This window comes from Pteropus medius, unplaced genomic scaffold (assembly GCF_902729225.1).
Source record: "Pteropus medius unplaced genomic scaffold, Ma_sr-lr_union100, whole genome shotgun sequence".
NCBI lineage: Eukaryota > Metazoa > Chordata > Mammalia > Chiroptera > Pteropodidae > Pteropus > Pteropus medius.
Genome location: NW_024340701.1, coordinates 11,516,823 through 11,532,697, shown reverse-complemented (window position 1 = coordinate 11,532,697; position 15,875 = coordinate 11,516,823). Strand labels below are relative to the sequence as shown.

Sequence of the window (15,875 nt, the reverse complement as noted above, 5' to 3'; positions counted from 1 at the left end):
TAAGCATTATATAAGTGTTGTTATGGTATTGGCCTTTGGTAATGAATCAGCTGAGCTCTTTTAATACACCGCAAATACGTACCATTACACGAGGACTTTGAGAGATATGTGAGAAATATCTAAGTAGTCTCATCCTTTGGTATTTTTTTCCTTTCTAGCTGTGTACATGATGTCCACCCTGAGGCTGCTTTCTAGAGTTTAGCATGACAGCTTTGACTCAAGTACGGAATTATTCTTATTCCCTGTCTAGTCTTAGATTAGCACCTATCAGGAAGGTGGAATGAGTGTGGGCTCAGAGTCAGGCAGGCCTGCTAGGATTTAAATTTCAACCTCTTTCTCTTTACTAGTTTCAACAGGTTGTCTTAATCTCAGTTTTCTTATCTGTTAAATAGGAGTAATACTACCTACTTACTTTATAGGATTGTTATAAGCTTAATAACCTGTGTTTTAAAAAAAAGTCACTGGAATAGAATATGTCTTGGTTTGTTTAGGTCAGTCTCAGTTTAAGCCTGTGGTTCTGATATAGTTATTAATAGTGCCCTCTTTTACTCAAAAAGTATTTTGGTTTGGATAATAAATTATGTGATCATTTTATGTCAGTTTCTTGAATAGAATTGTCATGCAAAGGGCACTTTTACTTTTCTTTATTATTGTTAATTGCTTGGCATTAATATCTGGTGGACCAAGTAGTCAATAAATGTTTAATGAATGCCCACTGTAAAGTTTAGGCAATAAATGTTTAATGAATGCCCACTGTAAAGTTTTGTTCAGCTGGTCTGCCAAATTTATGATTGTGAAAACAGTGAAGGGAATTTTAAGTAATTAAAAGGAGATTGGAGATTTAAGAAATAGTTGATGAATATGTGCTGCTTTATACTTTTTTAGGTTTACCTTACAAATTTGAAGTACAACAGATGTTAGAAGAACCTCGGTGGGGATTAGTATTTGAAAAGACAAGATGGATGATAGAAAAATACAGGCTATCCCATAGGTATGTGCAGTGGTTTGAGATGGTTTCACATCTGCAATATTTCTCATTAAATTATGTTTTAGAGAAAACCCAAGTTAAATATAAAATTGTGATATATGGCATCAGTGATAGTTTAATTACAGAATTGATTAATTTATAGTATTTGTCTTATCAGTTTGTTTTCCTGTTTCTTCTAACAGCAGCGTCCCCATGGATAAAATCTTTCGCCGGGATTCTGACCTGACTTATTTGCAGAAAGTAAGCCGCCTTCATTTTAATTGGTTCTGTTGTTCACAGATTCTCAAGCTATTCATCTTGATGTGTTTTCTCATGATGCCTAATGTTTTATGGATACATTTTCTGTATATTTCCTTTATTGCTTTTTTTCTTACTAAAATTAATTTCTAGGAGATAATTAGTAATGTGTTTTGTTGCCCACACTTGCATATAGAAATAATAATATTTTAGATTAAATTTGTCAGTGTTAGCTGATAAATTTCTTAGCAGATTATTATTATACACAATAGAGACCATTTTTCTCTTATTAAATTCAAAAGCGTTGTATTTCCATTTAGCTGTAACAATTGATCATTTGTAAAGAATGGTAGTATAAATCTAACAATTAAATTTAAATGGTAATCTTACTTAACTTTCTGGTATGCAGTAAGTCTTGAATTCTTTTATTTCACATCTAGCGTTGTTTATGAGTATAGCGAATTAAGATCAGTAGACTGGCAACATTTGTCTTTTTTTATAGCAATTTAGAAATAGAAAACTTAAACATATTGTTTCTTTTTAATATTTTATATCCCCTCCTGTTGTAGCCACTTTATCTTTGTTTTGTTGGAAGATTAATATGCACATTTCCCAGGAAATATTCTAGCATTCTAATTTTGAAATGGTAGAGTTCTGTGTTTGGGCATAGATTTTTTTTTTTTTATCCTACGGGATTATTTTTGCTTCGTAAATGTAACTTAGAAACAAAAAAAAAAAACAAAGTCAAAATTTATCTAAAGTAGAAAGCATCACACCTGCACATCCAGTCTCAGGTTCGTTTCCTCACGTAAATCATAAAGGAACTAACCTACGCAGTCTTCAGCAATGGCACCCTGCACTCCAGCTGCATGATTACTGCACACCAGTTTATCTTCACCACATTTAAGGAGAGTGTTTCTCATTTGAGCATTAGAAAATGTGTGATTTGGAAAATGTGACCTTTATCATTAACTAAAGATAGTAATGAAAACTCTCTATTTACACTTTTTGTGTGTTTAAATGTGAAACTTTTTTTTTCTCCCAGCTTTTGGAATGTCTGAGGAAAACTCTGAGCAAAGTGACAAATTGTTTCATTGCTGAAGAATTCCTGACTCAAATAGAAAATTTGTTCCTTTCAAATTATAAAAGCAAGGAAGAGAATGGAGTGGCTAAAGAGAACTGTACTGTGGGTCCAAAGGAATTGTTAATGTAATTATTTTAAAGTAAGACATTTTACTCTTGACACACGAGATCCTTTCAGTTACAACCTTGAAAATATTGTAATTTAATTAGCAGTGGCACAGATTTTGATATTTTTTTTTCTCTAGTTCATATAATCCAAACTTTGCCACCTATATCATGTGATGAAAAAGAGAGATGGACTTGTTTTCATGAAGTGTTTGTAGAGAGGTGTGTACACTAGGGCCAGCCTCAGTGCTCCCGTCCTACCATGGCTGGTAAGCAGTGCCGTAGGCTTGAAGGGCTGTCTGCGTTTCTGTTGTATTCAGGTTAATACGTGGAATGTCTCTCTAATTTTTATTTCTCCCCAACCTAGCCATTCCGTTTTTGGTATCTCATGTCTCATTAGGAGCACTTCCATACTTTCCATGTGTTTTGGTAAGATTTGTTTATGATTGTAAATGAGCTCTGGATGGGTAGTCACTGAGATAATTAACATGGTTGAGCACTACTCATTTAATAACTCTAACAGCATGCTATGGGAGGTCAGGGGAAGCATAAGGAGAAAATCTTAAAACTAGAGAAGAGACTCAAAAAGACAGAATCAAATTACCAATTTTATAATTACAGATATTTGCTTCCATTTTTATTTATAACAACAATGCTATAGAATATGTCATTTTCTCAGTTATCTGAGATATTATATGTAGACTCCAGGTACATACAATAATTAGTTTCACTGTATATCCACTTAATTAGTGTGTGTGTGATAAAACCTCATTTAACTGGAACACAGATAATCCTAACCCTCCAACTAGATTTTTTTTTTCCTACTACTTGCTATCAGAAGAAAGAGGCAAATTACAGTAAAGTTTAAATAAATCAGAGATTAATTTTAAAAACAAAAAGGCCTTCCAGGACGTATTTCATATGTAGCTCAGTTTCATATACTTTCTGAATCTAAAACAGAGGTCAGCAAACTTTTTATGTAAAGGGGCAGTTAGTCAATAACTTAGGCCTTGCAGGCCACATTCTATCTCTCTCCGACATTATTCTTCATATTTTTTTACAACCCTTAAAAAATTTAAAAGCATTCCTAGCTCATAAGCCTCACAAAAAAACAAACAAAACAAACACTTTGCTGGCCGTTATCTTCCAACCCTTGCTCTAGAGAATTGCAAACATATAGAATTTATTTTCAGATGCATGAGCCTGAGACACTGAAAGGTCTTCTATCATTTTCAGACAACACTCAAAACAGTGATTTATATTCAGGTACTATGAGGAACTCAAAGATGGCAGTCCTCAGTTTAGAGCTTTGAGAGCACAATTTTAAAAATTATATTACCGTGTTTTTTTCTAATGATAGAGGACATTTATTTTATAAAATATTTTTAAAATAACAAACATAAATAAAATATCTCAATCTTGTTGTCTGTGAAACCACAGTTAACATTTTAGTATTAGTCCTTTACCTTTTTTTTTTTTTTTTTTGGATCATGTAGTTTTAAAACATCAAAAGCTGTGATATTTTTCTCTCTTCCTCCCTACTTCCTTTTTTCTCTTATCATATAGTCTTAGAATGTTTTTTCAACTGCAGAGACATACCCACATTCTTCTTACTGCCAACCTTGGGCTACCGAGGGTGGTTGAAGCCAGGGCCCAGGACGAGCACAGAGGACTTCTGGAACTGGGTGGCGGGGGAGTCAGTAGGGCCATTTGGGGGGCAGGGTCTCATAGGGGAGCCTGCCTCTGGCAATGTTGACAGGAGTGGAGCCAGGACTTGGAGACATCCAAGTCTCTTCAGCTGGATTCAGTTCTTTTTATTGCAGTGAGAATAAAGTAAAAACTTAATTTTTTTTTCCAGCTTGGCTAGAAGAAATTGACACTAGTACTTTGCCAGTGTTAAATTTAGCTCTCTTTAAAAATCTAATCCCAAAGCAACATTGAAAAAAAAAAGAAAAATCAGTGGAACAAGATCAGTAAGATCAGTTTCCTTTCCCCTCCATTATTCTAGCCTTGTCTCACTGGCCCTATATTCAAAGCTGCATTATAACTTTCATGGGCCTTAGACACTTTTGCCTTCTTGGACCTCTTCTTCCATAAAAAATTAAAAACTAAAATATTACAATTGTATTTGTATAAAAATGAATGTAATATTATATATAAACATGTCCGTCATTCTAAAAGTTTTTTCTTCTGAATTGAAAAGAAATTAAAACATTTTCATAGGCCTTTCAGAGTATTGTAGGCCTGAGGCATGTTGCCTAATAGATAAGTTGCCCCTGAAGGATGTCATTAGAAAAATGGCAGTCACTGTCCCTCCCCTGTAAAACTCACCTCACAAACCCTGGGGTAGCTTTGCCAAGAACATTGCAATTCCCGCAGCTTTAGATCTATGAACTTGAACTTCATTCTTAAAACTCAGGAGTATTGCTGGGGCCATTAATCCTCAAAAAAAAAAAAAAAAAAAAAGTAGTTAGTTTTAGTTTTCAGTTAGGTATTTTCATTTGATCCCTAATCTATAGTTTTGCAACTCATGCCACATATCCTATCATCTTTTCTCTTTTCATTTCCCTCCAGCCCTTTTCTTTACCCCTACTCCCTCTACTTACCTCTCGGCATATAAGTACAAGGTCATTTCATTCTATCTTTTGTGGAGAGCAGGACCTGAAGAATAGAGATGAACTGACCAATTCAGATTTCTGAGAAGCGGCAGATTAATGCCTCCCCAGCCTTCTGTCTATAACTTTTCTCCCACCCACGAGTGGGATGAGTTCTGTGATATGCAAACTGTATGTAGAATCAGACCCTTGCAGCTGTCTGGGCAACATAGAAGACTGTGGCCTCAGGTGCCAACCTGAGCAGGCCTCCTGCTCCTCAGTTTACCTTCTTGGTTATCTTGCTGGGTCTTAACCAGGTGACTATAGGACCTGGAGGAGTTGATATGGTCAGGAAGCCCTAGGATTAATGCTTTGTCCTTTACCAAAATAAGCCATATGACACCTGAACACCTGAAATGTAGCTACCTAGCCTCAGGTCATCAGCAGATATCCAGTTGATGGATTTCTCAGTAGAAATTGAGTCAAAGTATCCCCCTCCCCCATTTTTTTTTAAAATCTATACCGATAGCTAGAGACTAAATCTAGAGTCACACATATGACAGTTAAGAAAACTTACTTCACCTGAGCACAAAGAAAAAAGCACATTTTATCATAATCTGCTCTATCGGGGTTAATACAAATTTAACAAAGAAATTGGATCAGAGTCTTCAGTTTACCAGTAGCTTAATAATTTTCTTATAAATGCCACATTTTGCAATATTTCCAGAAAAATCACTGTGGAGAATAATGTAACATACTTTAGCTTACTTCCTTGCCTTTTTTTTTTACATGGTTCTATGTGTGCTGTTTCCCTCAACTGTTTTCTGTTTTTTCATTTAATCTGTAATTTGTGTTTTCTGGTATTTTTTGAATCTTTTAAACCCAGCTCAAATGCTTTCTGGAACAAGACAGAATAAATATTATATCCCCCTAATTAACTCATTATATGTTCCTGTTTTTATTTTCTTCCTTTGAATATGTTTATGAATATATTCATAAAGACTTTCATTTCAGGGGAAAATGCCTGATTTTTTATCTTTGAGGTTTCCTAAAGTAGTCTCTTAGGAATTAAGAAGGATTGTTAAATATGATTTCATAGTTTGTATTCCTGTTTCATAGGGTACAATAGAACATTAGTTTCAACCTATGAATTATAGGATAGTATTTAGATTCTAGCATGATTTAAGTAGATTGGTCATATATCTTTAAATTTGTGGATTTGACATGTAAATTGTGTATTATATATTATTGATAAACCTGTTTTTGTTTTCCCTAAATATTATCAGTGTTTATGGATTTCTTTTATTAGTTTGTATTTTGAAATGTCCTGTGGTTAACAATGATTTAAACTGTTTTGTACATTTAAATATGATGCCATGTTGTCTGTATATTAAAGAATATTGTAAATATTAATGTTTATACAATTATGAAAGCTTTTTCTCAAAATGATTGAACTCTCTTCCCCATACTTAAGTGTGTCATATTATAAAATATCTGATTTTAAACTTTGGGATTTTGTCTAGCTAAAATTAAAGGGAAATATTCTGAAGATTCTGTATAAATAAAGTTTTGAAAATAAAGTGGTGAATCATTTGGTCTCTTTCTAAATTATTAGCAGCATACACATTGAATTGCATAAAATTTATTTCCCATTATTCAGCAGACATTGGTTGAGCATCTGTTACATTGAGTATTATAGGGGACACAAAGATGAGTAAATCTCGGTTTCTTCTCAGGAGCCTATTACCTAGTAAGTGGGAAACATAAAACCTGACGTGGAGAGTTAAGATTCTTACGATACAAACTGGAATTGATTATAAATACCTGTAAAAGACTTCAAGGGTAATAGATGTTTAGACAAATGAGAAATAATTGTCTAGAATGTGAACATTGAGATCAATTTTTTGGAGATCACCTTTAAACAGCCTAGAATGGTTTGGTTAGATGACTTTTGGGGGAAGATGTTTCAGAAAGAAGTGATCTGAGTTAACATGGGCATGAAGATAAGGAATGAGAAATAAAGTCTGGCCACAGGATAGAGTATTATGAGGATGTTAATTATGAAGATAATTCACATTCAGTCAACTAAGGAATAAAGTATAAAGAAAGGAAAAATCTCACCTTAAAATCAGAATTAACTCTTTAACTGATCTATTAACTTTCTAGTCTTTTATTCTAGCCATATACAAAACCTATCAATTTAACAATGGAACGAAAGGGTCATACTACATATATCTTTGAGGACTTCTCTTCACACTAGCACATAAACATCTATTCTTTGCGAGAGGTACATAGCATTCTGTAGTACAGATTTGCCATAATTATGTTGATCACTTGTCAATCGATGAACTTTAGGTTCTCATTTTTTATGTTCTCATTTTTCTATGAAAAATTGACCTTTTCTGCATGGTGTTAATATTTCTCTGAACAGATTCCTGGAAGCTTAGTTGCTAGATCAACTAAGTTGCTAGACCCTTTAAATTGTTAGTATCTGCAGGAAATTTTTAAGTTTCTGAGCTAATTTTCCTCATAATAGTAGTCACATTCATTATTTTGTTAACAAAACCAATTTGAACTCAGGCTCCTAAATGATAATTTAAGTGGCAAAGTACAATGAAATCCTAAAGTTGCTAATTTCACAAGGCATTTATTTCATTGGGAGTTCATTTCTCTATAGCTGATTGAGCATTTGCTATAATTTTCTGATCGTAGCCAGCATCATACTTGGCCTATGGCTCCAGAACAGCATTGTCCCACAATCCTGTTTGTACTGTAATGGGTTTTACCTACTGTCGCCGATGATGTGTTTCTACATCACTGATTCTCAATTATCTTCCCATAGAATGCTAGCTTAAATAAAATATTAGTATTTGTAGTATAGCTATATATTTAAAAAATTGTTTTGTCTTCCATATTTTTCCTGCTATCAAAAATAATTATCAATCAATAACTTGGGTATAAGCAATGATTCTCATCTCCCCCATTAACGAGGGTCCACCTCAAAATATAGAAGAGTGGGAACATTTCAGAAAACAATTAAGTTAACTGCTTAGTTCATTTTCTCTAGATCAATGATTATGTGACTTTCTTTTGTTCCAAAGTACCTGATAGCATCACTCAGCAGTAATTGTGGCATCTATACCCATCAATGACCAGATTGTCTGCATCAGACTCCCTTTGTGTAACAAATTACATTAGTTTAATGGAAATCTTGATAAGACCTTTTTTCAGAACAGAACTATTTTCTTAAATCTCAGAAATAATGAGTAAACCAATCTCATCTGCAGGTTGGGGGCAGAGAGAATTTGCTTTTATGAAATCAGTTTGCTTTTATGCAATGCCTCAAATTGGATTCCAGCATCATGGAGCTGGAGAGTATGTTAGGATAATTAAAGCTAGCTGCTATAACAAACCACCCGTAATTTTCAGTGCCTTCACACAGAGTTCTCACTCACACAAAGTCCATTGAAGATGTTCTGATTGGGTGGCTCTCCTGGGCAGATAGTCTCCAATAGGTAATTCAGGTACCCAGGTTCCTTTCACCTGTGGCTCAGCCATCTTATGACTCCAGGTAGCCTACATGTCATTCATTTGAGGACATGATGAGTGAGGAGAAAGAATGGGGTGGTCACACATTTGATATTTAACAACCATGGCTTGTAATTGGTACCCATATTTTTGCTCACAGCTCTTTGGCAAGAACTAGTCATCTGGTCCCACCTGGATGAAAAGAGGGACTGTTAAATAGAGTCCTGATTGGGCAACTGCTTCTCTGCAAAACTACACTGTGGAGGGAGAACATGAATCTGTTAGTGACTAACCATCTCTGTTACAGCTGGCTAGGGGTGGTTTTATAAAATGTTATAAACTCATCTTCAAATGGACTGTAAACTATTGCACTTGAGACCCTAGTTCGTAAAGAAAAGTTGACAAAGTTTCTTCGAAGTCAGAGCCCTACTATTAAAAGAAAATGGATAATTTATCCCCCTCAAATTAAGGAATCTTAGAGCTGGAAAGGACCTTTGAAGCATTCATGCTTAGAGTCCTATATTCTAATATGAGGAAACTGAGGTCCACAGAATAAGCAACTTGCCCAAAATCACAGCCAAGTTCGTAGCAAGGTAACCGCTGGAAAAACCCCAGTTCTGCCATTGCACCGTCCTTTTGAGTGATTCCCAATTAGTTTCAATTTCATGCCACAAAGAACTGCTCTGAAGATTTTATGTGCAATTCCAATGTTCATTATAATTTATGTTTTAATTTAAAATGTAATTTTGTCTTTCAGAACTGCAAGATCTATTAAATGCCCAGAACATGACTTTTACGGAAAAGTTGACTAAGGAATTACTATTAGAAGTGATATAATTAATGGCACTTTATTAGCTTTATCTAAGATTAGCTTTATTAGCTTTATCCAAGATTAATGAACCCCCAAACCCTTGCTGTTTGCTTATAAATCTAAAAGCTATGTTCTTCAATCATCTTAATGAAAATGCTAATATCTAAAACCACGAGAGGGCGCTCTGTCACAGTGTATGAGCACGATTATCTTAGCATTGTAAACACTGGTTTAAAATCAGAAAAGACTGCGCATGTGGCTGTAAACATTGTAACCTCAGTTTTCTGGTTCCTTGACATTGCATGATCTAGGAATGAGTTTCCTTGTTTCATGATCTCTCCAGGTTAGCCATTTTTTTTCATTTTTGAAGGTATTATATGAGAGCAGCCTCCATCCATTTACATAGAGACAATGCTAAATGCTTTACATATAGTGTTTAATCCCCAGGACAATCCTTCAAGAAGTTTTATTGTCTCCATTTTAAATTTAGCCTTGGAGTGTTTAAGTAACTTATCCACAGCCATGTAGCCAGAAACGGCAGACACAGAATTCAATTTGAGATCTATATGATTCTAAAATCAGCTCACCAAACTATCAAGTTATTGTTTTCAGAGCTGGAAAGAAACTAAGGAACAATTGAGTTCAATCTTCTCATTTTTTTTGTGGGAGAACTGATACCCAGAGATGAGAAGTTACTTGTCCACATCAAGGCCAGACTGAGAAATGATCTTCCCACTGCCAGTGTTTCTGGGTTAGGCCTCATGGAAATCTCTGCCTTCTCTGTGCTCACAGATCCTGTACTATGTTGTACCCCAACACAGCAGATGAAACCATAGGATGATTAATCTCTTACCTAGACAATAGAAGAAATGGACTTTTTGGATAGAAATTTTGCTCCATCATGGTTCTCTGTCTTTCCAACTATGGCCAAGCCCAGGAGAAGTGAATTCATAAGAACACCTTGCATTTTCAAAAGTAATTCATCTCTGCCATCAGTAGGTCCCCACTGCAGGCAAAGGGATGTTTTCTTATAAAGCACGCATCTGAGCATGTCACTCCTCTGCTTAAAACTCTCCAAAGGCTCACCACACTTTCTGTACTAAGTCCAGAAAGCTTAGAAAACCCTATCCATTCTTCAGTCTTACCTCTTGCCAATCCTCCTTCCCCTTTTCCAGCACTCTCTCTCTCTATATATATATCTCTCTCTCTCTCTCTCTCTGCTCTAGTCATACTAAACTATATGGTGAATCTAAACATGAGCAGCCCATCCTTGCAGGCCTACACACTCTTTCTCTTTGCATAAAACACCTTCCCTGGTTCCACTGTTGTCTTATTTCTATGCCACCTTCAAAATTTGAACATCACTTCTACCTAGAAGCCTTTCTGTCCCTTTCACTCTTTACTCCAAGACTGGATTAGAGCCTTTTGATTGATCCCTTCTAACACCCTCTTACCACCATCACCACCCCAGTCACACTGGCTTTTACCTGTCTCCTTACTTTTCTGCCGCCTTCACTGGACCGTGAGCTTCTGAATAGCATGGATTCTGCCTTTCTAAACTTCATATCCCCAGTGCCCAACATAAGACTTAGCACTTAATAGCAGTTAGATGAATGAATAAATGATTGAATGAAAGAAAGAAAACAAAAAGAAAGAATGGAAGGCAGATCCTTCTGAGGGAAAGCAGTTCTATTACACTCAGATGCCAGATTTTCTTGTATGCTACTAGAAGGAGGAGAAAAGAACTGAGGCAGAACTCTTTGTCCTGAGAAATGAGCCCCAGAGTCTGGGTGTGAGCTGAGAGCCTCCGAGAAGCATCTCTTCATTAGCGTGAGAGCTTCCGGAGACAGGAATTGACTGATTAGCAAGGGCAGCGTGCTCCAGAAGATGTATTCTCCAGCAATTTTCCAAAAGCACAAAGGCAGGTGAGATTACAACACTATAAACATAATTGCACTTTCTAATCAAAAGTGCGACATACCTCAAATAAATTATGAGACTTCAGTAGCCACACCACTCTCCAACCTAAGTGTTTTTATCTTTGAAAGTTGGGGGAGGTGAGATGCTCAAACATTTTGATTCATCACCTTGTATTCTTTTTCAGGGCACCTACACACGGAGAAAACCACTCGAAATGAAAAGGCAGGCAATGAAGTAGTATCTATTTAAAGACGACAAAGGCGCCTCGGTAATTTGAGGCCAGAAAGTGAAATGGGCTCTGCAGTCTTTTGGGCAAGTGGTGTTTCTCTGTCAGTCAAAGGTGAATGATGAGTGCATGGTTCTGAGACCTGGCTGAGTGGAGCAGGGAGAGGTGGCTCCAGCTCCCATCCAGGCCTTTTCTCCACTTTGAAAGATGCCCTTGAATTGCACTACCTTTTCCCCCAGGGAATCAGCATGGTCGACTTATCTGCCCAGGGCAAATGGAGGGTATACATGTGCTCCTGGCACACCTGCTTCTCTGAACCCAGAATGGAATTACCCTCACTTCCTTAGAGGAGAGAACAAAAATCAGAATAATAAAACAAGAAGCAGGTCTTTGGAAGGCTGGAGAGCTTTTTTTCACTGCTTCAGAAGAAAAATAAAAGAATTCCACCCTGCCCCATGGTTTAGCTGTGTAACCGCCCTTCCTCCTGACCCACGACAGAATCTAGCTGGGTGTAGTGGGCAGTTTCTTCTAGTTTTGCGGAGAGGCGGGGCCATGCAGTAGGAGTCCTGGATTTCCCCTCAAAAGATTTCTCTGTAAAATGGGGAGCAGGATTTGGGCAGTCAGAGAAGGGAGAAAGGCACTCTGGGCAGAAGGTACGAGGCACAATGACAAGAGAAAACGGAGCCCAGATGGGGTAATGTGAAGATTTCCATGAAGCTGGTGTACACTGTGCGTGGCTGCAAATCAGGGGCCACAACACGAGATGTGGAAAAGGAGTCAGATCCTCAAGGTTGGAGTGTTTAAGTAACTTATCCTCAAGGGTGTCACATGCCATTTTAGAGAGGGCTGTAGTCTTGATCCTCATGAAGAGAGGTTCAGGCAATCAACGGCAATCATCTTCAAATCTTAAAATACAGAGATCCCACTAAGCCTGTCAAATTCAGGCTTTAATTTAGCTAGAGGTCTCCGTTTAAAGAAAAGCTTGCATAAAAACCAAGCATAAATCAAATAGCCAGAAAACTAGAAACAACCAATTGGCCATCAACTGAAAAATTAATAAACAAAAGTGATCTATCCATATGGTAGAATAATATTCAGCCATTAGGAGGAATGAAGTACTGATACACACTACAACATGGATAAACCTTGTAAACATTATGCTCAGTGAAAGAAGCCAGTTACAAAGGACCGCATATTGTATGATATTTATGTGAACTATCCAGAATATGCAAATCTTAGAGATAGGAAGTAGATTAATGACTGCCAGGGGCAGGTGGGAGGAGGGAAGGGAGAGTGACGGTTTCTTTCTGGAATGATGAAAATGTTCTAGAATTAATGATGATGATGATGGCTGTAAACCTTGTGAACAACTAAGAATTACTTAATATACTAAAAACCTACGTTAAATGGAGAATTTTACAGTATGTGAATTTTGTCTCAAAAAAAAAAAAAACGGAGCAGAACATCTGCTGAACGGAGGCACACGGAGGCACTGTAGCTGTCCTGATCGTTCCCAGGGTCCCTTCCAATCTCTCATCCAGAGGTTTTAAGCCTAGCTTCCAGAGCCCTGGGGAGCTGACTAGGAGAAAAAGTAGAGAGGTTTAAAACAGAGTGTGTAAACTTTCACTTAATTCTCCTGTTTTCCCCCAATCCTATAAAGTCCTTCTTCTCCCTCTCCAGGGACTTAAACAGCCAGTGATCTAGTGGGGTGGGAGAGGATCAGTTATCAGCAGAGGAGGTGGGAAGCCACTGAACTGCTTCTTAATCATACTTTCTACCAATCTTACTTTTTTTTTGCCCTATGTTCGTTCCCAATTCCAGATGTGCTCAGTGCTGTAAATTCTTTTTTTACATAATTTTTTTTATCTTCCAGTTACAGTTGACATACATGTTATATTAGTTTCAGGTATACAACATGGAGATTAGACATTTATATAACATATAAAGCGATCACCCTGATAAATCTAGCACCCGTTTGACACAACATGTAGTTATTACAATATTATTGACTATATTCCTCATTCTATACTTTACAATTCCATGACTATTTTATAACAACTAATTTGTACTTCTCAATCCCTTCCCCCTTTCACCCACTCTCCTAAAACCCCTCCCATCTGGCAACCATCAAAATGTTCGCTGTATTTACGACTTTGTTTCTGTTTTGTTTGTTTATTTTGTTCTTTAGATTCCACATATAAGTGAATTCATATGGCATTTGTCTTTCTCTGTCTGATTTACTCTACTCAGTATAATACCCTCTAGGTCCATCCATGTTGTTGCAGATGGCAAGATCTCATTCTTTTTTCTGACTGAGTAATTTTCCATTGTGTGTATGTACTGCTACTTCTTTATCCATTCGCCTATTGATAGACACCCATGTTGCATCCACATCTTGGCTACTGTAAATAATGCTGCAATGGATATATGGATTCACATGTCCCTTTGAATAGTGTTTTGAGTTTATTTGGATAAATACCCAGAAGTGGGATTATTAGGTCCTTTTCTGTCTCTTTTCAAAGTCTTTGTTTTAAAGTCTATTTTGTTCAGTATAAGTACTGCCACCCTAGCTTTTTTGTTTGTTTCCATTTTTATGAAATATCTTTTTCCATGCCTTTACTTTTAGTGTGTGTGTGTGTGTGTGTGTCTTTCCATCTGAAGTGAGTCTCTTGTGGACAGCATATGTAAGGGTCTTGTTTTCTTATCCATTCAGCTATCCTATCTTTTGATTGGAGCATTTAATCCATTTACATTTAAAGTAATTGTTGATAGATATGTATTTATTGCCTTTTTGTTATTCATATTTTTAATCTTTTTTCTTCTTCTTCTTAAAGAAGTATCTCTAACATTTCTTTTCTCTTTTTTTAATTTTTAAATTTTTTATATTTTAGGCAAGGCAACCTTGGTTGACCTCACAGATTGCAAGGACCTTGTCAGCTTACAATCCCTTCTTTTTTTTTTTTTTTTTTTATGCCTACAGCACCTGGTCTTCCTAGGTGTTCTCCCATCCAAGTACTAATCAGGCCCGACCCTGCTTAGCTTCCGAGATCAGACGGGATTGGGCTTGTTCAGGGTAGCATGGCCATAGACAACATTTCTTATAATATTGTTTGATGCTAATGAACTCTAGCTTGTTCTTGTCTGGGAAGCTATTTATCGGTCCTTTGATTCTAAATGAGAGCTTTGCTGGGTAGAGTAATCTTGGTTGTAGGTCCTTGCTTTTCATTGCTTTGAATATTTCATGCCAATCCCTTCTGGCCTGTAAAGTTTCTGTTGAGAAATCAGCTGACAATCTTATGAGAGCTCCCTTATAGGTAACTAGACGCTTTTCTCTTGCTGCTTTTAAGATTCTCTCTTTGTCTTTAAGCTTTGACGTTTTAATTATAATGATTCTTGGTATGGGCCTCTTTGGGTTCATCTTGTTTGAGACTCTCTGTGCTTCCTGGACTTGTACGTCCATTTCCTTCGGCAGTTTAGGGAAATTTTCCATCATTATTTCTTTAAATTGGTTTTCAATTCCTTGCTTTCTCTTCTCCTGGTATCTTTTGATGCAAATGTTGATATGCTTGATATTGTCCCAGAGGCTCCTTTAACTATCCTCATTTTTTGTATTCTTTTTTCTTGTTGCTATTCTGGTCGGGTATTTTCTGCTACCTTATCTTCTAAATCATTGATTGGATCCTCTGTTTCATCTAATCTACTGTTGATTCCCTCTAATGTATTCTTCATTTCAGTTATTGTTTTATTCATTTCTGACTGGTTCTTTTTTATGTTTTCTATCTCTATTTTTATGTCTTCTGTCCCTTTGTTAAAGTTTTTACTGCATTCCTCTACTCTTCCCCTAAGTTCACTGAGCATCCTTGTAACTAGTGTTTTAAACTCTGCATCTGGTAGATTTCTTGTCTCCATTTTGTTTAGTTATTTTCATTTTTATTTTTATTTTTTAGAGCTTTGTTCTTTTCTCTCACTGAGGACATGTTTGTCTCCCCATTTTGGCTTCCTCCTTGTGTTTGTTGCTATATATTAGGTAAGGCTCCTATGCCACCCAGTCTTAGTAGAGTAGCCTTAGTAGAGTAGTAGTTGTTCTGTGGGGCCCAGTGCCAGTCTCCCTGGTCACCTGAGCCAGGTGCTCCAGGTATGTCCCTTGTCTGGGTTGGGTATGCCTTCCTGTTGTAGCTGAACCTTGGGTGCTGTTTGCACATCAATGGGAGGGATTACCCCTCAGGCTGATTGGTTGTGAAGATTGGTTGTAGTGAGGGGCTAACCCTGTAGAGCAGAAATCGCTTTAGCAGGGCTCTGGTGCCTTCTTAGTCTGCCCTTTGGGTGTGTCATTCTTGGATACAGTTCTGGCTGGTGGTCTGGCTTGGTCCAAAGCCAGTCACT

The 15,875-nt window shown here is 36.8% G+C and overlaps 1 protein-coding gene and 1 pseudogene across 6 annotated transcripts in view; one reads left to right on the top strand and one right to left on the bottom strand.

The window, feature by feature from the left end:
- The window catches only part of MYSM1 (Myb like, SWIRM and MPN domains 1), a 35,500-nt gene extending 28,901 nt beyond the window's left edge, over positions 1-6,599 (top strand). For 3 of the 6 annotated variants that reach the window (XM_039887533.1, XM_039887525.1, XM_039887498.1), the window contains 3 exons: positions 886-991; positions 1,171-1,228; positions 2,271-6,599. In XM_039887533.1, the coding sequence (XP_039743467.1) occupies positions 886-991; positions 1,171-1,228; positions 2,271-2,438 (332 nt within the window). In that variant the 3' untranslated portion in view covers positions 2,439-6,599. Of the gene's footprint in view, positions 1-158; positions 222-885; positions 992-1,170; positions 1,235-2,270 lie in introns of those variants that run through there. The other 3 variants (XM_039887505.1, XR_005658312.1, XM_039887516.1) reach the window with 3 other exon arrangements.
- A 7,864-nt stretch (positions 6,600-14,463) lies between these two features.
- On the bottom strand, positions 14,464-14,582 carry LOC120581568 (uncharacterized; annotated as a pseudogene).
- Positions 14,583-15,875: the final 1,293 nt, after the last annotated feature.